The 25,054-nt window shown below is 46.4% G+C and overlaps 1 protein-coding gene across 1 annotated transcript in view; it reads right to left on the bottom strand.

The window, feature by feature from the left end:
- Positions 1 to 1,272: 1,272 nt before the first annotated feature.
- The window catches only part of WSCD2 (WSC domain containing 2), a 103,077-nt gene continuing 79,295 nt past the window's right edge, over positions 1,273 to 25,054 (bottom strand). Inside the window, exons 6-9 of the mRNA XM_082230143.1 lie at positions 21,757 to 21,931; positions 19,775 to 19,939; positions 8,259 to 8,459; positions 1,273 to 5,213 (exon numbers count right to left, since the gene is read on the bottom strand). Of these exons, the coding sequence (XP_082086269.1) occupies positions 4,861 to 5,213; positions 8,259 to 8,459; positions 19,775 to 19,939; positions 21,757 to 21,931 (894 nt within the window). The 3' untranslated portion in view covers positions 1,273 to 4,860. The remainder of the gene's footprint in view (positions 5,214 to 8,258; positions 8,460 to 19,774; positions 19,940 to 21,756; positions 21,932 to 25,054) is intronic.

Raw genomic sequence — 25,054 nt, 5'->3', positions numbered from 1 at the left:
ACTCATGGAATGGCCAATGTCGCTCCTGCCGACGATCTTGATGACTGAGTTGGGATAGCAGGGTGCCCCCTGGACCTAACTTGTTTGGGGCTTTGTAGTAGGTAGGCAACCAATGCAGGTGTTTCCACGATGGCGTCACATGTTCTTGGCTAGATTGTCCCCACCTGCAATCTGGCCACTGCTTTCTGCACCACCTGGAGCCCCACAAAGAACCCATTGCAGTAATCAAGCCTTGTGGTTACCAGTGCCTGGACTACAGTCCAAGAAGAGTTGTAGCTGAAGAACAAGACAAAGCTGGCCAAAGGCACTCTGAACCACCAAGGAAACATGGACCTCTAGTGGCAAAGATGTACATGACTATGCTCTCGTTCCTACTTGCATGGTGTAGAGGCACTCCCACCAACATTTCTCCAAGGAAAATAGGGGTGTCCTATTTATCATCATCAGCTTCAACATCATCATATTTTTATTATTTATACCCTACCCATCTGACTGGGTGGCCCCAGTCATTCTGGGTGGCTGCAAATGTACCTCGCTCTATAAGACGCACCAGACCACAAGACGCACCTAGTTTTTGGAGGAGGAAAACAAGAAAAAATATATTCTGAATCTCAGAAGCCAGAACAGCAAGAGGGATTGCTGCGCAGTGAAAGCAGCAATCCCTCTTGCTGTTCTGGCTTCTGGGATAGCTGCACAGCCTGCATTCGCTCCATAAGATGCACACACATTTCCCCTTACTTTTTAGGAGGGAAAAAGTGAGTCTTATAGAGCAAAAAATATGGTATATAAAAAGACAATAAAATATTAAACATTCAAAAACTTCCCTGTGCAGGGCTGCCTTCAAATGGTTTGGGTGTCGGAGAACTCCACATCCTCCAACATCTCTCCAATGAAAATAGGGACGTCCTATTCAGTTATTCTTATTATTCTTATTAATCTTATTATTATTATTATTTCATTATTGATAGCCCTCCATACCCTCCAATGAAAATAGGGACGTCTTACCATACAACATTACTCCAATCAAAATAGGGACGTCCTAAGAAAAAAGCCGGACATTCCGGGATCAAATGAGAAACTGGGATGGCTTCTGTAAATCTGGGACTGTCCCTGGAAAATAGGGGAACTTGAAGGGTGCTGTGTAGGGGGAATGCTTCGCCCCCCCCCGGCACTTGGGCTACATAGTTCCACAGGGCGCACTTTTTAACATCAGCATGAGCAAACATCTGACGTTTGGGAGCACTTCACAAAAGACACCCAAGAACACAGTAGAAATATTAAGAAAATGTTTGTTTAATGAGTGGCATTTGACCTGAGGATTGTTTAGAGAGAGTCCGGCAGCTTTGGGGCTACCCCACGAATGAAGGGGAAGGGTAGAAATCATATCATTTTCACTACAACTATTTGGTCTCCAAAAAACAAAGAAAACCCATAAATAATCTTGCTTCACAAAGGCTCAAAGCACACACACAAAAAAAACCCCACACTCCCCTGCCCCCCGCAATAACTTTGCTGTTGCTCCTTATCAAATACATTCAGGAACACAGGAGCTCTGTTGGAGCCTTTTGGTCAAACATCAAAACAATAAAAGAAAAGCAAGAGGAAATAAGAAGCCAATGTAGAGAGCAGCATCGACACACCCCAGCAGCAGCAGCAGCAGCCCCAAGCAGTGCAAACGGTCTGTGAGTCCCCCCCCCGCCCCCCACGAAGCTGCATAAAAAATAGAGTTCTCTTGCAACATCCGTCATTGCAGCAGAAATATCTTTGCTGTCCTTGAACATGGAGAGAGAATTGTGCAGCCAAGACTTTGGATCTAAGTTAACTGGAGATAGAAAAGAATCTGGGTTCGACATATGGCTTTTGCGTCTACATGTGGGCAGGAGGCGTCGAGCTGGGAAGTGGGGCCTCTTTGTCCTGCGCCTCATCTCAATCTGAGATGCACTGGATCGTGAGCAGAGCTTTTACATTCCTGGCTGATTCCATCCCCCCTGACCCTGCAAATACAATTTGCTTCACTGTTATGTACTGAGTTGAATAGGATCCAAAAGGCAGCAGTCTGATTGGTCCTAGAACAATAGGATTCAGAATGCAGCAGTCTGATTGGTCCTAGAACAATAGGATTCAGAATGCAGCAGTCTGATTGGTCCTAGAACAATAGGGTCCAGAATGCAGCTGTCTGATTGGTCCACAGGAGCCACCCAATCCAGCTCCAGGTGGAAGTGAATCCGCAACCTGATTGGCCTACAGGTGAATCCCGGAATTAGCCAATCACGTGGGGCCCATTGTGTAAATAATGTATATAAAGCAAACATTCTGGGGGAACTTCCATTCCTCTTCTCCACTATGAGCTGAATAAAGAGCATGAAATCCATTCTCGACTCCAAGTACATTTCATTCACCTTCACCTCCTTGTGAAAAAAGGAGAATTGCAAAAAGCTTGTCGTTTTTGAGATGCTCTGTAGAGACTGAGAAATGACAGTGAGGGAACAGCCACAACCTGGGGATTTTCTATCAACTGGAGGCCATTTTCTCTTCTAGGTCTCTGCAAACCTCATCCTTTTGGGTCTTTTTTTAACCTCCTGGCTCCTAAGAGGCCCTTATTCCAGGTTGGAGCACTGTGGCGTTTTGCCTTGTGCATGCACACCTAGGAGGTATGAAAGCAAAGAGAAACAGATGCTGGTAATTTAATCAGTTTCATAGGTCATTGTAGTGAGCTTTTGCCACTGCAACTGGCCAAGTGGAAGGGAGATTCAAAATATAAATATAAGATTCCATGTTTGTCAGGTGAGAAAAGGGTTAGGACACATAGAGTTCCCTGCAAGTTCCTAGAGGGCACTCTGTGAGGTCACATCCTCTGTTTGCCCAGGTGAGAAGGGTAACAATAGGAAGATAATCTTCATCATTTCTTCACACCTGAGGAACAGTCACTCTCATGTCATGAAGCCGTAGGGAGAAGGTGATCTAAACCAGTGTTTCCCAAACCTGGGTCTCCAGCAGTTTTTGGATTACAGTTCCCATCATCCCTGACCACTGGTCTTGCTAGCTAGGAATGATGGGAGTTGTAGTCCAAAAACAGCTGGAGACCCAAGTTTGGGAAACACTGATCTAAACCATGTATTTTGTAATCTAGAAGGATATTTTGCCTGATTTACTTATTTCACTGATATTTTCTGCTTGAATCGAGTCTGCAACTTTATGTAAGTAAACAATATTTTTATATCTTTACATTACAGACTTCTATGTTGTTATTTTGTTTAGAGGGATCAATAAAGGGGAAGAGCCAGTCTGCCACAGACATCCTGGATAATTCTAGAAAGTTACACAGCTTTTCCCCAATGCTGCAAAGGGTGGCATATTTTCAATTCTGCGAAACTAGACTTACTAAAGTGAATAGGATCTTACTAAAGTGAATAGGAGAGAAGATAATTAATAAATAATATAATAATAATTTATTATTTATAGCCCATCCATCTGGCTGGGTTTCCTGTCCCAGCTTCCAAATCCATCCCAGAATACATGAATTCCATGTGTTAGGGATGAGGCTGTTGTAACCCTCCAGATTTTGTAGGATTACAAGTCTCCTCAGCCCCAGGCAGCATGGCCAATGGCCAGGGAGGATGAGAGCTGTCGTCCACCAACATCTGGAGGGGTCACAGGATCCACACACCTGCCACACACCAAACATCATCAAGGAGAGCTCTGGACATGGAGGCAAGTGAACTAAGCCTTGATGCCTCCCAAGTGAATGCAATAAAAGGCGATGACCCATTCTGACATGCAAAACTGCAGGTCTGGCCCAGGTAGTTAAGTGGGACTGGAATGAGGAGACCCCATTCCCCTCACAGATCTGCACTTCCCAGAGTGGTTTAACAATGCGTCCCTCTTCCCAGGGAACTCTGGGAATGTGGAAAGGGCCATAGCTCACTGTTAAAGCATCGGCCATGCGCACAGAAGGTCCCGGGTTCATCCAAACAAAGAATCTGATTTCGTGTAAGGCAGCTTCCTGTAATGAGGAGGTAGAATGCTCAGGGTGGGTGGTACCACTTTTTGGGACGCTCCCCTACAAGCAGAAAATGAAGTCCGCAACAGGAAGAGAATGGCGACTTCGTATCCCTGAACTACCAACCACCAACAAATCAGGAACTTGTGTGTTGTATTCCCGCCCCACTGGAAGGGAATTAAAAAATGGCACCCTCCAGCTGAAATTTAAAGTGGTACAGCCCACTCAACCACCTCAGGTCTGCAACTGTACTGTACTGTATGAGTAGACCAGGTGTTTGTGTGCAGATATGTGAACCAGGCTCAATTGTACAGAGCAGAGGAACCCAGGATGTGCGTACAAGTGCCAGCCAGGTCTGAATGAAAGACCTGAATCTTGAGGAGTGTCAGGGCAGCCAAATGGACCACGGGTTTTTGACCAGGAATACAAAACTGCATGGTTCGGATAAGGCCCCAGCGACGCCTCTGCAGTGGCCCAAAAGATCTGGGTACTGCAACCATCTGGAACAGAGCTGAGGTGATCCGTATTATGAAGTGGGGCAGGAGAGACAGCACTCTTCCAAACAGCAGCAGCAAAGATCCAGCTTCATTTTGCAAACCTCCCCCATCCGTATGTTAATGTTGGTCCCTAGTGAACGTAGATCTGTGTGGGCGGGCTTGCCAAGGCATCTTCTACTGGCAATGGTGGATGTTGACTGTTATTTGCTCATGCAAGGGAATTTGTTAACAGCGAGCAGCAGAGGTCCGAAAAAGGGCCACCCACTGGGTGGAAATAGTGACTCGCCAGGTGAAACCAAGCCGCACCTGCTTGGGCAGATCCCGTTCCTCCCAGCCAAAAGATGTCCCTACCCAACACGACCATCATCTTGGGTAATAGTCCTCTGGTACCCCCGTGAGGTTTCTGAGTTTCAGGGCCGTGTCCACTGTTTTGATGTAGCCGTTGATCAGTTTCCTCATCTCAAGGGTATAGGGGTCGTATTCCAACTTCCTGAGCCCGGATCGCTTGAAGTTCCCATCCTTCTGGCCTTCCACACACAGAAGACGGTCCTCAAGGACTGCGATGCCCAAGAGGCTGACCATTCTCTTGAGCTGAATGAAGAGGTCTTGTTTCAGGTCCTCAAAGTGCACCACCAGGACGCTTTTGCCGTATTTGAGCCAGTCAAGGGTGTGCGTCGCCCACCAAGGGGCATAGTTCTTGACGAATTCTGGCCATTCTGAAAGAAGAGAGAGGGGCATCCTGTTAATCAGCAGCAGAGCACAGGGTGGGATTCTGAGCACATTTGGTGCCAAGTGCAATGGGACCCACAACAGACACACGTTAGAAACAGCTGGTCCTTTGTCCATGATGGTAGAAATAAGGTAGCTGTATCAATTAAGTGTTTTAAATTTGTTGTTAGCCGCCCTGAGCCCGGTTTTCTGAACCGGGAAGGGCGGGGTATAAATAAAAATTTATTATTTATTATTAGTCTCTGAACAGACCTGGATCAGCTCAGCTTCAAAAAGGTATGAGTGGGAGGCTGGCCAGAGATATTTTGCTTCCTGAGACCCAAGACAAGATTTTTTTTAAAATTGCTTTTTTCCATCCCCGCCCCCCCCATAAAATTTATATTACACTAAAAAACCCAAAAGGAACAAAACAATCAACTCATCCATGAAAACAGTTTAGAACAGCTGCACATAGAGCAGAAATTTAAGGCTAGAAAAATGGAGAGAGCTGCAATAAACAGGTTCATTTGTCCCTAAGACACAAACCTGAATGAATTCCTGCCCCATGTCTACACCCGGGCTATGGGTTTGGAGGGAACAGAGATAAGAGGATAGAGCCCTCTTATACTTGAACAAATAAGAAGGCAACAAGACACAGATTTTAGTCTGTGTGTGTCCCAGGGTCTGGGGCAAACCTACAGGAGATTGGTGGAACATAAGCTGGGGTAGCAAACTGGGGTAGCAAGTTGGATAAAGAAGCCCAACAATGAAAAGGAAGCCTGAATTCTTGTAGAGAATTCTTGTTCTGAAGTAGGACTATATGGGAGCTCTGTGGTTCCTCGTGTGGATAAGCAGAGCGAAGATGACAGCCACCTTGAGCTGCTTAGAGAAAAAGTTGGATATACAGTGGTACCTCTGGTTACATACTTAATTCGTTCTGGAGGTCTGTTCTTAACCTGAAACTGTTCTTAACCTGAAGTACCACTTTAGCTAATGGGGCCTCCCGCTGCTGCCATGCCGCCACCGCACGATTTCTGTTCTCATCCTGAAGCAAAGTTCTTAACCCGAGGTAATATTTCTGGGTTAGCGGAGTCTGTAACCTGAAGCGTATGTAACCCGAGGTACTACTGTAGATGCAACAACAATAATAATAATGAATAATAACCAGTCTGGTTGGCTGGAATCACTCATGTTGTGATTACTGCATTGCATAACTCGAAGACCCTTGGGATCCGTCCCAACTCTTCCATTCTTTGATTCTGTGTACCTCGGAACCCGTTTATAAGGGTTGCTCCAACCTCACTACCAGGGCAGCAACCCAGAGAGGAACGAGTTATTGGCTCCAGGCAGATCAGCTCCTGACGTGGGTCCAATATAGTCAATGCTCTTTTGCAGGGAAGGGGCTGATTGGGAGGGTCATCTCATCATGTCTACCTTACCCCTGTTGCCATAAACGCATCATTCCCTAAGAAAAAACCTTTCCAGGCTAGGCTCTTTTTGTTGATGATTGATACGATCTCATTAGCAAGCTGCTCCGTTGGCCACCAGGTCCTGGGCTCAGTTAAACATGCTCCCTTGCTTTAGAAAAGAAGGAGAGGAAATCTTTCAATTACCCCTGAGGTTTCCTGCTAATTGATCCTCGCATTAAAATCGGGTGATAAAATGGATAATGAACCAGATATAATCTGCCAGAATTCCGTTTGCAACTGTAACAGGCCCGATGCCTCATTTGCAGTGCAGGAAAAGTTTGGACCCTTGAACTTTTCGTCTTCGCCTCCTTGAGGAAAAGAGAACCTTGTCCACCCTCCCCTCCCCACATCCCTTATTAATCCTCTTGAACGGTGTTTTATCCCCCACCTCTGAATTATTAAATGGACTCTCTGTTCCATTAAACAGAAGCGGGACAATTCACCTTGCATAATCATATCACATAAAACTTTGCTTTGGAACCGATCCAAGGGATATCATAAAATTAATGCCATGGAACAAAAACACAGAACTTTTTTTTTTTTTTTAATAATGTAAAAATCACATAGACTTAAGCTTGGGGGAGCCAGGAGGAAAAGTGTGATCGGAAGGAAGGGAGCAGGGTAAGTCTGCAGCCTGGCACTAAGGTGGGCATTGAAGATCTGCCCATCTGACCACATGGTAGTACAACTGACAGCTGCAGCAACCTAGCAAGAAGCTGACTAGATGCATTTTTAAAGCCTGGAGTTGCCAGTGCAACCAGTCTGGTTTTATTTCTTTTGGCTGAACTTGTACAGTTGTGCAGGGCAATCTATTTAAATTCCCTTGCAAGGGTCAAGACATGGGGCAGGAATTCATTCAGTTTGTGTCTTGACCAGGGACAGTTGGATCTGTTCATTGCAGCTCTCTCCTTTTTTTTTTTTAGTCTTAAATTTCAGGTCTCCACATTTCTGCAACATTCTTCCACTAAAACAAAAACCCTAAGCCTAAGGCTATATCATGGATAGTTGAAACTTTGGTGATGCATTCAACGATACAGTTATTTGACAGTGTAAAGGTAAAGGTAAAGGGACCCCTGACCATTAGGTCCAGTCGTAGACGACTCTGGGGTTGCGGCGCTCATCTTGCTTTATTGGCCGAGGGAGCTGGCATACATCTTCCAGGTCATGTGGCCAGCATGACTAAGCTGCTTCTGGCAAACCAGAGCAGCGCACGGAAATGCCGTTTACCTTCCCGCCGGAGTGGTACCTATTTATCTACTTGCACTTTGACATGCTTTCGAACTGCTAGGTTGGCAGGAGCTGGGACTGAGCAACAGGAGCTCACCCCGTCGCGGGGATTCAAACCACCGACCTTCTGATCAGCAAGTCCTAGGCTCTGTGGTTTAACCCACAGCGCCACCCACATCCCTATGCCAGCCATAGTGTTTTACATATGTGGTGTAAATACGGCCAGACTTTGTGCTTGTGTGCTTTTGAGAGTTTTGTCATGCCGCCTTGTGAAGGCACTGTGCCCTAAAAGGTAGGTTAAAAAAATAATCTTTTAATAAGCAGATAGAAGCTGGTGGGGTGGATCCCCATATTTACCTTTCCCTTTCCAGTGGGCGTGAGCAGCAAACCCAATGTGGCCTCCATATTTCCGGTTGAATTCAGCCATGAGTGCTTTGTAGGGGTTGCGGATCAGCAAGATGGCAGCATCAAACGCCTCGATTTCCTTCTGCCCGCTCTCATGAGTTTTGATGCAGATTGTCCTCCCACTTCGCCAGTGGTCCCGTTCGCCTTTGAACCCTTGGTGGGGGGTGGGGGAGAGGAATAGAAGAGCAAAGAATGAGCTCTAGGGACAAATATGGGAAGATGGAGTAAAGCTAAAGAGGAAGAAAAGAATGAAAGAGGACCCAACAAACAGCTTACCCTTTAAATCATGGGTAGGCAAACTAAGGCCTGGGGGCTAGATCTGGCCCAATTGCTCCTGGCTTGGCCCATGACTTTGCAGGTGAGTCTTCAACAAATTGTTGCAGTTTTCCCTTAATCCCCCTAAGCTATTTAAAGGGGCATCGTTGTGAACCTATTGAGCCCAGGGTCTAAAGCATGGGTAGGCAAACTAAGGCCCGTGGGCTGGATGCGGCCCAATCGCCTTCTCAATCTGGCCCACGGACAGTCCGGGAATCAGCATGTTTTTACATGAGTAGAATGTGTCCTTTTATTTATAATGCACCTCTGGGTTATTTGTGGGGCTTGCCTGGTGTTTTTACATGAGTAGAATGTGTGATTTTATTTAAAATTCATCTCTGGGTTATTTGTGGGGCATAGGAATTTGTTCATCCCCACCCTCAAAAAAATATAGTCTGGCCTCCCACAAGGTCTGAGGGACAGTGGACCAGCCCCCCGCTGGAAAAAGTTTGCTGACCCCTGCTCTAAATGTCCGTAAAGCCCACACATTCCCTAATTCTCAGCAATGTTGTCTCTGCTATCTCCGACCAGCTGATTTTCCTGCGTTCTCCTTGACATCTTTGTGGCTCCTTACAAACACAAATCCTTTTCTCCCTTACCACTTCCCCACAGGACCGAATGCAGTGAGGGTCAAAGAGATTTGTTTCAATTGTGTCTTCCTGGCTAAGACATTTCAATGGGCCTCATAACTCAGAAAACGGTGGTTTGTGTGCATGTGTGTGAGAGAGAGAGGCAGAAAGAGAGAGGAGCTCTGACGAGAATTCTTAAAGTGAGGGAAAACATTTGAAAAGCCAACCAGCCAACATCTGTAACCATCCTGCCCATTAATGTCAAATGGCCTTTGTCTCTCTCCACAGACTGGTTCATCTTGAGGCTTTATAGCAGTTTGTTCATTAAAGAAAGAAGAGAAACTGGGGTGTGTGAGGGGGCACCCAATGCCACAGTAGCTGAACGGAAGGTGATGGCCTCATGCCACATTCCAGAGAAACAGAGGAATGGTCTGTTGGGGATGTTTAGTCTGGAGAATAGGGGACTAAGAGGTGACATGAGATCCATCACCTGGTACTTTGGGGGCTTAGGTGAATCATAGAACTGTGGAGTTGGAATAATAATAATAACAACAACAACAACAACAACAACAACAATAATATTTATTTATACCCCACCCTTCCCAGTTCAAAAACTGGTGTCAGGGTGGCTAACAACAAATTTAAAACACTTAATTGTAAAAGCAGCATAAAATACAGTATAAAAACATGAATAACAATAAAATTCAAAGTTCAGAAATCAATTTGGGGGAAATCCATCTAATAAGCATTAGATAGTCACCAGGGCTACCTGGCTGAAATGGTCCTATTTGGGCCAGCAAGGAGGCCAGGGGAGAATTAGCTGTGGGGTCTCAGAGTGGGTAATCTTCATAAAAGGGGAGGGGGAGGGAAGAGAAGGGAAATAAAAGATCAGGCTGGATTCAAATTAAAGGCCAGGTGGAATAGCTCTGTCTTACAGGCCCGGTGGAAGGAGGTTAAATCCTGGAGGGCTCTAGTCTCATGGGACAGAGCATTCCACCAGGTCGGAGCCATCACTGAAAAGGCCCTGGCCCTGGTGGAAGATAGTCTGACTTCCTTAGGGCCCAGGACCTCTGAACTATGGTTATTCATGGACCTTAAGGTCCTCTGCGGGGCATACCAAGAGAAGCGGCGCTGTAAATACGAGGGGCCTAAGCCACAAAGGGCTTTAAAGGTCAAGACCAGCACCTTGAACATGACCCTATACGCCACCGGAAGGAATCCCAAGAACCATCTAGTCCAACCCCCCGCGGTGCAGGAATCACAACTAAAGAATCGCTAACAGGTGGCCATCCAACCTCTGCTTTGAAAGCTCCGGTGAAAGAGAATCCACCCCCCTCTGAAGTAGTTCGTTCCACTGTTGAACAACTCTTACGAAGTTCTTCCTAACATTTTAGTTGTCATCTCATTTCTGATGATTTGAACCCATTGGTTCGGGTCTCAGCCTCTGGAGCAGCCGAAAACAAACTTGCTCCATCTTCCCTGGGACAGCCTTTCAGATATGGCCACAAAGATAGCTATCGTGTCACCTCTCAGGCTGCTCTTTTCCAGGCTAAACATCCCCGACTCCCTCTGTCATTCCTCATAAGGTTTGTTCCTTTCCTTTGCTGGGGCAACACCTCTGCTTCTCTGGAGCTTTCCAGGGTCCTGAAGGCTCCAACCTCTGGACACCTGGAATGTTCTGCATCCTGCCTCCCTGCATTGACCTGCTTCCTTGCGAGGGTCCAGCTTCTCTGCAAGTGACATTTAAGGCGAACGAAGCCCTGGGTGAGCATCCCTTCAATTGAGGGGTGGACAGGACTCCCTTTGCAATCCCTCCATCAGTTAGCCAAGTAACCAGTTTCCTTTGTGGCAGACAGTGGGCATCTGTCAGCACAATTTCTTCTGAAAACCATCTGTTTGGCTCTCAGTCAACACAGTCAAAGACTGACAAAGCTCAGCGATGTTGGGAGGGAGGACAGATTGGGACACTAACCCATGCTAGCTACTATTTCTAGCCAACGGGGAGAGATCAGATGGCAGGAGATACAAGATATTAATTACATACATGTAATTTGCTTCTTTCAATTAGAACATGCACAAAAGAACACACAAACCATGCTCAAAGCATGGAAAACGCAAATAGGCAAACTATCCCCAACCCCATCCCCATTAATCCCCCTGGCGTACCACCCACTATTCCACCATGCAGCACAAAACCTCCAGATAAAAACCTGGCGAGCCAAAGGCTTATATCGCCTAATAGACTTTTATAAAAATAACAAACCCCTATCAACACAAGAAATACAAGACAAACTAGAAGACACCCAAATGCCCTGGTTAACACAACACCAACTACATGCCCTCCTAAACAACCCAACAGTAAAATCAGCAGCAACTAGGCCCCTGACAACCTTCGAAAACCTCCTCCTAACAAAACCTCCTATATCCGCAATATACAAAATAATACTCAAAAATCCCGCAAATCCCCTAGACGCAATCAAAAAACAATGGGAGAATGACATAGGCTATGAGATTAACCCCACTCAATGGACCAGAATGTGGTCTAAACCCCCCTTTAAATCCATATCAATGAAAAGAAAAGAACTCACACTGAAACTCACCTACAGGTGGTACCTAACACCAAGGAAACTAGCGCTAATACACCCTGGAACCTCACCAAAATGCTGGAGAGGGTGCACCTCCACAGGCACATACCTCCACATGTGGTGGGAGTGTCCCAAAATCCAACTGTTCTGGACGACAGCCATACAAGAAATATGTACAATAACTAAGCAAGTAATAGACATCACCCCAGAATTGGCCCTACTAAACATCTTCCAAGACAACAATGCCCATTTACACCACAAAGAACTCATAACCCACCTGCTCTCAGCAGCCAGAAACACCATAACCAGACACTGGAGAGACCTGTCAGGAGTAAGCATGGACCAATGGTACCAAATAGTATGGGAAACAGCCCTACTAGAAAAATTAACTAATAAACTGAAACTGACACGGGGACAAACAGAAGAAGACACCTTCACCCCGGTATGGCTCCCCTTTATCACACACACAGCCCAACAGGACATTGACAATAATCCACCAACAGCATACAAATCAATATGGCTAATCTGATCCAAAACACCCACCCACCTCACTCACACACGAAAACAAAGATCACCACAGCCAATCACAAGCAAACAATCACACCCTAGGCGAACCTCAACCTCTCTCACCACCAAAGGAACACAAGTGAACAACACAAACAACGCTGACACCAAACTCTACACACATTAAACATAATAGAAACACCGCCACCCGACCCCACCCCCATCCATCTTCCCTCTCTCCACCCCCCTTTTCTTCTCTCTTTCTTTTTTCTTCCCCCCCTAATGCCTCAACAAATGAAATGGATTTGTAAAAATGTTACATGAAAAAAAAAAACAAACCAAAAACGAGGCACTACACTTTTGTAAAACAAGAAAATCCTTAATAAAATATTTAAAAAAAAACCTAAAAAAAAAAAGAACATGCACAAAAGAGTTTCATGGCAGCTACTTTGCTCATTGCTCGGATATGCTTTGACCCAGCGAGGTAAGCGGAGACTGGCTCAGAACAAACAACCGCCAGCTACCATCTCTGATATCTGGCCAGCAGAAGCAAACAGTCATAATGATTGGCCACCACAATTATCGTGTGGCAATGAGTTCCATAGGTTTAATCTCATAGCAATAATAATAATAATAATAATAATAATAATAATAATAATAATAATTGTATTTATATCCCGCCCTCCCCAGCCGAAGCCGGGCTCAGGGCGGCTAACAACAATCAAATAATCAAACAATCAAATAATCTAACATTCTAAAACATTTCATTATAACAATTAATTAAAATCAAATTAATGGCAACCGTTAAGCAAAGTTCTGTGCAGGTTGCCAGAGGAGGGAGTCAGGCTGGGCCCTGACCAAAGGCTTGGTGGAACAACTCTGTCTTGCAGGCCCTGCGGAAAGATGTCAAGTCCCGCAGGGCCCTAGTCTCTTGTGACAGAGCGTTCCACCAGATTGGAGCAGCAGCCAAGAAAGCCCTGGCTCTAGTTGAGGCCAGCCTAACCTCTCTGTGGCCTGGGACCTTCAGGATGTTTTTATTTGCAGACCGTAGGTTCCTCTGTGGGGCATACCAGGAGAGGCGGTCCCGTAGGTACGAGGGTCCTAGGCCGTATAGGGCTTTAAAGGTTGAAACCAGCACCTTAAACCTGATCCTGTACTCCACCGGGAGCCAGTGCAGCTGGTATAGTACCGGATGAATGTGATCTCGCAGCGAAGACCCCATAAGGAGTCTCACCGTGGCATTCTGCACCTGCTGGAGTTTCTGGGTCAGTCTCAAGGGCAGCCCCACATAGAGCGAGTTACAATAATCCAGTCTGGAGGTGACCGTCGCGTGGATCACAGTGGCTAGGTCAGGGCGAGAAAGATAAGGGGCCAACTGCTTAGCTTGGTGGAGATGGAAAAATGCCGCCTTTGTTATAGCTGTAATCTGCGCCTCCATAGAGAGGGAGGTATTGAAGATTACACCCAAACTCTTAACGGACGGTGCTGGCACTAATTGCACCCCCACAAGAGATGGGAGTTGCCCCCCCAATCCCATATCGTCCCGTCCCAGCCAGAGGACCTCTGTCTTCGAAGGATTTAACTTCAACCGGCTTCCACGTAACCATCCAGCCACAGCTTCTAAACATCTGGTCAGTGTGTCTGGGGCCGAGTCAGGATGGCCATCCATCAACAGATAGAGTTGGGTGTCATCGGCATACTGATGGCAGCCCAGCCCAAAACTCCGGACAAGCTGGGCGAGGGGGCGCATAAAGATGTTAAAAAGCATCGGGGAGAGTATCGCACCCTGAGGCACTCCACACACCAAGGAGTGGCGCGATGACAGTTCCCCCCCAAGCGCCACCCTCTGTCCCCGACCAGAGAGAAACGAGCGCAGCCATTGAAGGACTGTGCCCCGGATCCCCACGTCAGCAAGGCAGTGGTCCAGAAGTTCGTGATCGACCATGTCAAAGGCTGCTGACAGGTCTAGAAGAATCAGCAGCCCCGACCCACCTCGATCCAGCTGCCTGCGGAGATCATCTGTTAGGGCGACCAGAGCCGTCTCGGTCCCATGACCAGCGCGAAAGCCGGACTGGAATGGATGTGACAGTAGTGCTCATATACGAATATAATAGCTATACATTCTAATTCTAAATAAATAACTGTAAATCTTTGTTGTTGTTGTCACATAGGCTGCAAACTGTGCAATCAGCCCAAATTAAGGAACATAATAGGACTGACTTCTGAGTGGGCATACATAGGATTGGGTTGCATATATGCCAGGTATTAATTTCAGTGCTTCATTACGAGTCATCATTACTGCTATCACGTAGCATTCCAATGACTTTTATTACCACCGGGAATAAGTAACTCTTGGGTTTTATAATACCCGCTGGCAGTGAGCTGCATGGGGCATGTAACGCAAGACTGATGGTTAACAAATAAGAACATAAGAAGAGCTGTGCTGGATCAGGCCAGTGGTCCATCTAGGTCAACATCCAATTCTCACAGTGAAGAAGAAGAAGAAGAAGAAGAAGAGGAGGAGGAGGAGGAGTTTGGATTTGATATCCCGCTTTATCACTACCCTAAGGAGTCTCCTGCCAACCTAGCAGTTCGAAAGCACGTGAAAGTGCAAGTAGATAAATAGATACCGCTCCAGCAGGAAGGTAAACAGCGTTTCTGTGTGCTGCTCTGGTTCACCAGAAGCGGCTTAGTCATGCTGGCCACATGACCCAGAAGCTATAAGCTGCCCAGAGTGGCTGAGGAAACCCAGCCAGATGGGCAGGGTATAAATATATTATTGTTATTATTGTTATTATTGTTATTGTTGTTGTTATTATTGTTGTTATTGTTGTTATTGTTGTTATTGTTATTATTGTTATTATTGTTATTATTGAGTTAGAAGGTACCCCAAGGTCCAATCTCCTGTAATGCAGCAATCAAAAACAACTTCAAAATCTCCAAGAAATGAGAGTCCACCATCTTTTGAGGGAGTCTGTTCCACTGTCAAACAGCTCTTACCATCAGGAAGTTCTTCCTGATGTTTAGTTGGAATCTCTTTTCTTATCATTTGAATCCATTGGTTCAGGTCTCACTGTCTGGGGCAGGAGAAAACAAGCTTGCTCTGTCTTCTATATGACTGCCCTTCAGATATTTGAAGATGGCTCTCATATCTCCTCGCAGTCTCCTCTTTTCCAGGCTAAACATCTCCCACTCCCTTGACCATTCCTCATATGGCTCGGTTTCCAGACTCTTCATCATCCACCAGGGCCAGGGCCTTCTCAGTGATGGCTCCGACCTGGTGGAATGCTCTGTCCCATGAGACCAGGGACCTGCAGGATTTAACTTCCTTCCGCAGGGCCTGTAAGACAGAGCTATTCCACCTGGCTTTCAATTTGAACTTAGCCTGATCTTTTATTCCCCTTCCTTCCTTCCTTCCTTCCTTCCTTCCTTCCTTCCTTCCTTCCTTCCCTCCCCCTCCCCTTTTATGAAGATTACCTGCTCTGGGATCCCACAGCTAATTCTCCCCTAGTCTCCTCGCTGGTCCAAATAGGACTAATTTAGCCAGCTGGCCCTGGTGATCATCTAATGTTTATTGGATGGAATTTCCCCCTAAATTGATTTTTGAATTCTGAATTTATCGTTATCCACATTTTATACTGTATTTTATACTGTTTTTTGTTGCATCGATTAAGTGTTTTAAATTTGTTGTTAGCTGCCCTGAGACTTGTTTTCTGAACGGGAAAGGGCGGGGTATAAATAGTAAAGGTAAAGGGACCCCTGACCATTAGGTCCAGTCGTGATTGACTCTGGGGTTGCAGCGCTCATCTCACTTTATTGGCTGAGGGAGCCGGCGTACAGCTTCTGGGTCATGTGGCCAGCATGACTAAGCCGCTTCTGGCAAACCAGAGCAGCACACGGAAACGCCGTTTACCTTCCCGCTGGAACGGTACCTATTTATCTACTTGCACTTTGACGTGCTTTCAAACTGCTAGGTTGGCAGGAGCAGGGACCGAGCAACGGGAGCTCACCCCACCGAGGGCATTCGAACCACCGACCTCCTGATCGGCAAGTCCTGCCTTTGTGGTTTAACCCACAGCGCCACCTGCGTCCCTAGGGGTATAAATAAAAATTTATAAATAAATAAAAATTTATTATCATCATCTTGGTTGCCCTCTTCTGTACACATTCCAGCTGGTCCTCCTTAAACTGGCGTGACCAGAACTGGAAACCGGGGTCCAGGTGTGGTCTGCCTGAGACAGAATAGAATGGTACAGTGGTGCCCCGCAAGACGGATGCCTCGCAAGACGGAAAACTCGCTAGACGAAAGAGTTTTCCGTTTTGGAGGTGCTTCACAAAACGAATTTCCTATGGGCTTGCTTCGCAAGACGACAATGTCTTGCGAGTTCCTGCTGGGTTTTTTTCCTCCCCCCCTTTTTCTAAGCCGCTAAGCCGCTTATCAGCTGATCTGATCAGCAGATAAGCCACTAAAAGCCGCTAAAAGCCGCTAATAGCGCTAATCCGCTAATCCGTCAATGGGCTTGCTTCGCAAGACGAAAAAACCGCTAGACGAAGAGAATCACAGAACGGATTCTTTTCGTCTTGTGAGGCACCACTGTAACCTTCCCTGTTACAGTGAGGAATTTCCTCTACCAACCTTTCATTCACGTGGGCTGCCTTTTCCCTGTCCCTTAAACCGCCTTAGGGGGAGAAGTAAACGATGAGTTTGTTGCCCATGAAATATTAACTCTGTAAATAATTTCCCACAAGAACGGAAAGAAAGATGGCCTCTGAATCAGCGAGGGCATGATGATCCAACCCAAAGCATACAATCACACATCTCCACGCAAGATGGAGAAATGTGTTGCATTATTCCAAAAAGCTTTGAGCTGCAGTATTTGCTCTGGAGAAAGGCCCATTTGTAATAGATTTCTTTCTTGCCCAAACAAGCAGAGTGCCTGTGTGTAAGAGAGATTTACTGTACTGCTCTGCCAGGGAGTCTTCTCAAACAGTAGGAAGACTCGGGGTGAAATGACCAGCTTTGTCATAGGATTATGACTGAGCTGGAGGAGTCTTAAGAAAACCCAACTCATCTCTATCTCTCTCTCCACTCACAACTGAAGCCGAAAGCTGTCACCTGACCCTTCTCTCCCGTGACAGTCTCCAGCCATTGGTGTTGCTGCTATGATGTCATGGAACACCCAATACAGCTTTGAAGCTCACTGAGTGAGTTTTTTGTAAACCACTTTGAGGCTTTGTTCTTTTTAACTGTTATATAAAAGGAAGATTTTACAGCCTGGATCTTTGCTAACCCAAAAACTATATGAACCTTTTTGTAAGGAAACCAAGTACTTTTCTTTTTAAGTCATTTTGAACCTTTTTTTCCCCATTTTGATTTTACTGCCGATATATGGAGACTTGTATGCTGGAACTTCTGGAAACCAAGTAACACACCTAGAAACACAGATGCTAAGCACCTGTGATTTATTCTAGCCTAAGTATTTTGATGTGGAATGTTTGTTTTAAAGTGGATGAGGGCAGATGCAAACCTAACCAAATTTTAAAATGCTTGGAGTGATCACCATTGTGCTTAACTCTGTTACTGGAGAGCAGTCCTGACAGAAACATACCGGGGGTGTGTGTGAGAGGTTAAACTGACTGCTCCCCACTCCCCAAAACATTTGGCCTCTTTCACACCAGGATCTGAAGATATTCTTACTTCTCTCTTTTTTCCCCCAAGTAAATTTTTATTGTTTTCCTTACATATTCTTTCCCAACAAACCATATTAATGCCATACATTCCCTTTGACTCTGCCGAGTCGCGACTCCCCTCCCTCCCTGCAATTGGTATATTTAACCCTTTCTATCACGCACATCATTCTCACAATAGTACTATTATACACTGAAGGTATTATGTCAATCCTGCTAGTGTCTTGACCTCTTTACAATTCTCCTTTAAATATTCAATAAATTTTGGTATCTTTGGTCTTCCTGGTCCCGGATCCTCCCTGACAATTTGGCAAGTTCTGCGTATTCTGTCAACTTCACCTGCCACTCCTGAATGGTTGGTATGTCTTGTGTTTTCCATCTTTGGGCCAGGAGGGTTCTTGCAGCGGCCGTAGCATACATGAACAGATTTTGGTCTCCCATTTTGATTTCCATTCCTATTAAACCTAATAGACATGCTTCCAGAGATATTCTTACTTCTCAATTTGCATGTCTCTGTTTAAGGCTGTTAATCCTGCTCCCTGCTCTTCCTAGCTGGTTTTATGGTCACAAACAAGCTGCATGTAGCTGGCCCTGACTGTGCCAATAAGCCGAAGTCTCTGCACATCCCTCGCCTCTCTGGGAGATTATCGGAGATTGATTGATGTAATGGGGCTTTTCTTTGGTATTCTGAGTTGGCCTTGAGGATTCTTCCCTGGGTTCCCCAGGAAGACTCCTCTTGTTAACTGATCTGCTTTTGTATACCATGGATATTTTAAAGCTCTGATGATGCAGAAATTCCAAGGGAGTATAGCAGTTAGTTTCCAGGCAACCGATCGCAATTCACACAAAAGGGTCTGAAGTCAGCCTGTTTCACAGTGGCTCTCAGCCCTGGGAGAAGGAGCAAGCTTGTTTTCTTCTGCTCTGGAGGGTAGGACCCAAACCAGTGGCTTCAACTGACAATAAAGGAAATTCTGCCTAAACAGCAGGAAGAACTTGTTGACAATAAGAGCTGTTCAAGAGTGTTCAAGAGACCATAGATAGTCATGGCTTCCCACGAAGAATCCTGGGAGCTGTGGCCTGTTAAGGGTGCTGAGATTTCTTTGTTCTTGTTGTTGTTTAGTCGTTTAGTCATGTCTGACTCTTCGTGACTCCATGGACCACAGCACGCCAGGCACTCCTGTCTTCCACTGCCTCCTGCAGTTTCGTCAAACTCATGCTGGTAGCTTCAAGAACACTGTCCCACCATCTCGTCCTCTGTCGTCCCCTTCTCCTTGTGCCCTCAATCTTTCCCAACATCAGGGTCTTTTCCAGGGAGTCTTCTCTTCTCTTCTCATGAGGTGGCCAAAGTATTGGAGCCTCAGCTTCACGATCTGTCCTTCCAGTGAGCACTCAGGGCTGATTTCCTTCAGAATGGATAGGTTTGATTTTCTTGCAGTCCATGGGACTCTCAAAAGTCTCCTCCAGTACCATCATTCAAAAGATTTCTTAGGAAACCCTTATTTCCCTTACGAGAACTACAATTCCCAGAGTCATCTGGGAAGAAGGACTGATAGTTAAGCTACTCTGGGAATTGCAGCTCTGGGAGGAAAACAGGGGCCTCCTAACAACTCTCACTACCACAAACTACAAGTCCCAGCATTCTTTGGGGGAAGCCATGACTGTTTAAAGTATTATCATAATGTTTCGAATGGATGGTGCAGATGTGGATTCACTACAGGAAAGGGTTTCAGCCCCCACCCCCTTCCTGATTCTTTTTATATTAAAAACACCAATAAATTCCAAAAGAAAACAAGCACTCCCCTCTCACCTTTGTTATAAAGAGAGCCGTCAAAGTAGTAGCTGCCAGTGTAGAAACCTGTTGCCAGTTCAATGAGGTGCCTTGCCCAGGTATTGCCCGCCCCAGGAAAGCTTGCAAGGGCAACAAACTGCTTGGCCCGAGCCGTTAAAAATCTCCGGTCCATACAGCGGTTATCTGTGAGCAGATCGAAATGAAGGCGTTAGCTAGGAATGGAGGGATCCTGTGGTCACTGGGAGTGAATAAGTGCACAAAACGCCAAGTAAATCAAGAGGAGGCCTTGGACATCTCCCTGGAGAGGGAATCCTAAAAGTGAGGGGACAACACCGAAAAGGCCCCGCCTGTCTCTGCTAGTTTCTTTATTATTTTTTCATTCAGAAACCACTTCCTATAAAGTGATTTCACAATAAAATTAAAAACGTATTGTTGCATGCACCCCAATCTCTGAGTGGCAAGAGACACAAGGGGTTCTTGCACCTACCAGCGGGTTGGTTTACTTGGAATGAAGGCCGATGGAGAGACTACTGCGATGTTCTCTACATGGAGCTACCTTTGAAAATGACCAGGAAACTACAATTAATCCAGAATGTGGCAGCTAGACTGGTGACTGGGAGTGGCCGCCGAGACCATATAACATCGGTCCTGAAAGATTTACATTGGCTCCCAGTACGTTTCTGAGCACAATTCAAAGTGTTGGTGCTGACCTTTAAAGCCCTAAAGGGCCTCAGTCCAGTATATCTGAAGGAGCGTCTCCACTCCCATCGTTCAGCCCAGACACTGAGGTCCAGCTCCGAGGGCCTTCTGGTTGTTCCCTCACTGCGAGAAGTGAGGTTACAAGGAACCAGGGAGAGGGCCTTTTCGGTAGTGGCGCCCGCCCTGTGGAATGGCCTCCCATCAGATGTCAAGGAAATAAGCAACTAACTGACTTTTAGAAGACATCTGGAGGCAGCCCTGTTTAGGGATGTTTTTAATGTTAGATGTTTTATCGTGTTTTTAATATTCTGTTGGGAGCTGCCCAGAGTGGCTGGGGAATCCCAGCCAGATGGGCGGGGTATACATACATACATACATATATACATACATACATACTGGGGTGCAAGTAACAGTATGCATAGGATTTGCTGCCTAAGTTATTGGAACTTTGTTCCCCCTGAAATCCGCAGCACTCATTGTGAATGTCTTACATCCATTTCAACAGAGCCAAAAGGAGATTGGTCTGAATGGAACACATAGAAATGCAATGCATGAACAAATCCAGAGAGGGAACTGAGTTAATAGAGCAAGAAGAAGAAGGGAACGAGAGGGAAGTGGAGAAAGGAAGTGGGCAACCGCTTCTTGCAAAAGTCAAACAGCGGTTTCCTGCATCTAACCAACGGAGCTATGTATCTGATGGAAGCCGGAACTAATTACTGTTTCATTCCAAAGCGAAATTTATATCTTTGGTAATTAAAAGAAATAAAAGGGTGAGGTGCTTTTTTGTTTTTTTTTTTAAAAAAAACAATTGACTCTCTAAGGATTCAGACGGCGGTGGGCTGGGGATATTCCCCAGTCCTACGCAGATGCCAGATGGGTTGAGAAAGGAACCTTCTTCCTGCAAATCACTTCCATACAAATGAGCCCTCTACCTTGAACTTAAGGGGAAGTGGGTGGCACTGTGGGTTAAACCACAGAGCCTAGGACTTGCCGATCAGAAGGTCGGTGGTTCAAATCCCCGTGATGGGGTGAGCTCCCATTGCTCGGTCCCTGCTCCTGCCCACCTAGCAGTTCGAAAGCACCTCAAAGTGCAAGTAGATAAATAGGTACAGCTCCGGCGGGAAGGTAAACGGCGTTTCCGTGCGCTGCTCTGGTTTGCCAGAAGCGGCTTCGTCATGCTGGCCACATGACCCGGAAGCTGTACGCCGGCTCCCTCAGCCAATAAAGCGAGATGAGCGCCACAACCCCAGAGTCGGCCATGACTGGACCTAATGCTCAGGGGTCCCTTTACCTTACCTTACCTTGAACTTGAGTCTGATAAACGATGAAATACTTGGAGGTGCCACAGCTCTCGAATTCCTCGCCACTGCATTTTTGGGAGCAGAGCTGCTCATCTTCTCTCTCGTGCAACGTGAAGAGGGTTGTAGGGAAACCGCAGTGGCAGGTGGTGGCAGCCAGTGCCGCGAGTGGGTATTCCTGGTGGAAGAACAGGGGAGAATAATTTTGTGCATTGCCTTTGAGAAGGAGTGCACTTAGAATCATGAACTTTAGACGTGGAAGGGTTCCGGGGGGGTCATCTAGTCCAGCCCCCAGAAAGGCCAGTGGTGCAGGATGATGGAAGTTGTGGTCCCTCTGGAAGGCCAAAGCAAAGAAGAGGATGTACCAATGAAGGAGGAAGGGATAACTAAGATGATAGGTAAAGGTAAAGGTACCCCTGCCCGAAGGCCAGTCGTGTCCGACTCTAGGGTTGTGCGCCCATCTCACTTAAGAGGCCGGGGGCCAGCGCGGTCCGGAGACACTTCCGGGTCACGTGGCCAGCGTGACGAAGCTGCTCTGGTGAGCCGGCACCAGCGCAGCACATGGAAACGCCATTTACCTTCCTGCTAGAAAGCGGTACCTATTTATCTACTTGCACTTCAGGGGTGCTTTCGAACTGCTAGGTGGGCAGGAGCTGGGACCGCAGACGGGAGCTCACCCCGCCGCGGGGATTTGAACCACCGCCCATGTGATCGGCAAGCCCTAGGCGCTGAGGATTTACCCACAGCGCCACCCGCGTCCCATCTAAGATGATAGACAATGCCAAAATGGCAAAGACGACTGTGAAAATTTGGGACCAAGATGAAAAAAAAGTTTATACAAGACTGGACTGAATATATAGAATATTTAAGGTCCACTTACAGGTAGGTAGCCGTGTTGGTCTGCCATAGTCGAAACAAAATAATAAAATTCCTTCCAGTAGCACCTTAAAAAGTTAAAGGGACCCCTGACCATTAGGTCCAGTCATGACCGACTCTGGGGTTGCGGTGCTCATCTCGCTTTATTGGCCGAGGGAGCCGGCATACAGCTTCCGGGTCATGTGGCCAGCATGACTAAGCCGCTTCTGGCGAACCAGAGCAGCGCACGGAAACGGCGTTTACCTTCCCGCTGGAGCGGTACCTATTTTATCTACTTGCACTTTCACGTGCTTTTGAACTGCTAGGTTGGCAGATAGTGTGCATGCACCTGAAAGCTCATACCAGTAACAAGCTTAGTTGGTCTCTAAGGTGCTACTGGAAGGAATTTTTTTATTTTGTTAAGGTCCACTGTAAAGACTTAAAAACATTAGCAGGATTGACATAGCATCTATGAAGTAATGTGGATTAGGGTTATCAATGGTCTTGTAACTGAATGGAAAACTAAAGATGTGTAAGGTAGAAAAGGGGAGAAATTGGAAACTGGGAGGGGGGGTGAAGTCTAGAACAGGGGTCAGCATGGTTTATCTTGCCTGGGCCGGATCGGTCCTGTAGAGAGCCCTCAGTGGGCTGGATTGTGTGTGCACGTGAGCGCACACCCCTGGATTTTTGGCGTCTGTGCAAATGTGATTTTTGGCGCTGCAGAAGCGAGTCCCCGCACCGCGCTGCACCGGTTTAGCACAGCGGGCGAGTGGGCGGCTCGGTTCGGGTGCAGCTCGTGGGTCAGTCAAATGACCTCTGTGGGCTGCTTTCGGCCCATGGGCCTTAGGTTGCTGACCCCTGGCCTAGAAGTGATGAATAAGTAAGTAATTTGGATGTTAAATTGTTAAGTTATTGAAAATCAAAAATAAAATATGAAAAAAGGAAAGCCACAGCAATATCTGGAGGCCCTCATCGTGCTGGGTGCAGCTGTGGGGTCTTGGGTTCGAATCTCCACTAAGCTATGAAACTGAACTGAATAATTTAGGGGCACTTTCCATCTGCTGCTCTAAGACACCCCTACCAATGCATTCTATGTGGGGCTTCCCCTGCAATTGAACTGAGGCAGCAGAATGCTGCGATACAGTTTCTGACAAGAGCGAGACCATATAACACCCCTGTTTAGAGATCAGTAACTACTCTTTTCAGCACCTGATAAAAACATTTCAGTTTAGACAAGTCTACTTGGCTATGTAGAATGCTTATAGGTGTTTTGATCTGTTTTTAGATTATCATTCATTTTAATTATCTTCTTATAAATAGTGGCTTTTAACTGTTTGTACTGATTATTTGAGGGACGCGGGTGGCGCTGTGGGTTAAACCACAGAGCCTAGGGCTTGCTGATCAGAAGGTCAGCAGTTCAAATCCCCACGACGGGATGAGCTCCTGTTGCTCGGTCCCTGCTCCTGCCAACCTAGCAGTTCGAAAGCACATCAAAGTGCAAGTAGATAAATAGGTACCGCTCCGGCGGGAAGGTAAACGGCGTTTCCGTGCACTGCTCTGGTTCGCCAGAAGCGGCTTAGTCATGCTGGCCACATGACTCGGAAGCTGTACGCCGGCTCCCTTGGCCAATAAAGCGAGATGAGCGCCGCAACCCCAGAGTCGGCCACGACTGGACCTAATGGTCATGGGTCCCTTTACCTTTACCTTTACTGATTATTTGATAGTTTTCTTCCTTTTGTAAGCCACTTGGGTTTTTTTTAACAATCAAGAGGCACATAAATTTTATGGAAAAAAATAATTATATGTATATTTCACAGGGTTGCTTCCCTGCACATTCCCTCCGGATATGTGCAAATTTTTTTTGCACACAATTTCCCCTAATAGATGCATTTTTGAAAGCCATCCCCCTATAAGTCATGCGTTTTTGGAGGTAATTTTCACAAACGTACACTTTTTGTGTACCCCTTCTTCCTTCTTTGCACACATTTGTTAGCTGGATAACGCATTGCAAACATTTGCAGAAGTGCAAATTTTGAAGGTGCAATTGAGTCGATGCGTTTTTGCTCAGAAATGTGGACCAGGCAGGTTTGCATCATTGCAAATGCAAACCAAATTTCTTTCCCCACTTCTGCACAGCTGAGTTGAGGATATCCTCATGTCTCCCTTCCCAAAAGCAGTGGTGTGGAAATTGCTGTTGCCGTCAGGGAGTTATTTACTACAGTCAAGAGTTATACAGCCAGGCTTATGGCACCCCTTTCAAAATCACGGCCCAGTGGCACTTGGATAATGCACGAGTTTGTCACCTGGACGAAGGCCGCTTAAAAGCCCATGGAGTACGACATCCGTGCCCTCATTTGAGCCTTAAAACGCAGAGTTATGAAGGCCGTGGTGAGGCCTGACAGGCAATTTAATACCCAGGAAGGCAACAAGGCTGGGTTAATCAAAG

The sequence above is a fragment of the Podarcis vaucheri genome (genome assembly GCF_965113315.1).
Source record: "Podarcis vaucheri genome assembly, chromosome: 7".
Lineage (NCBI taxonomy): Eukaryota > Metazoa > Chordata > Lepidosauria > Squamata > Lacertidae > Podarcis > Podarcis vaucheri.
This window is presented reverse-complemented; position numbering and strand designations above follow the sequence as displayed.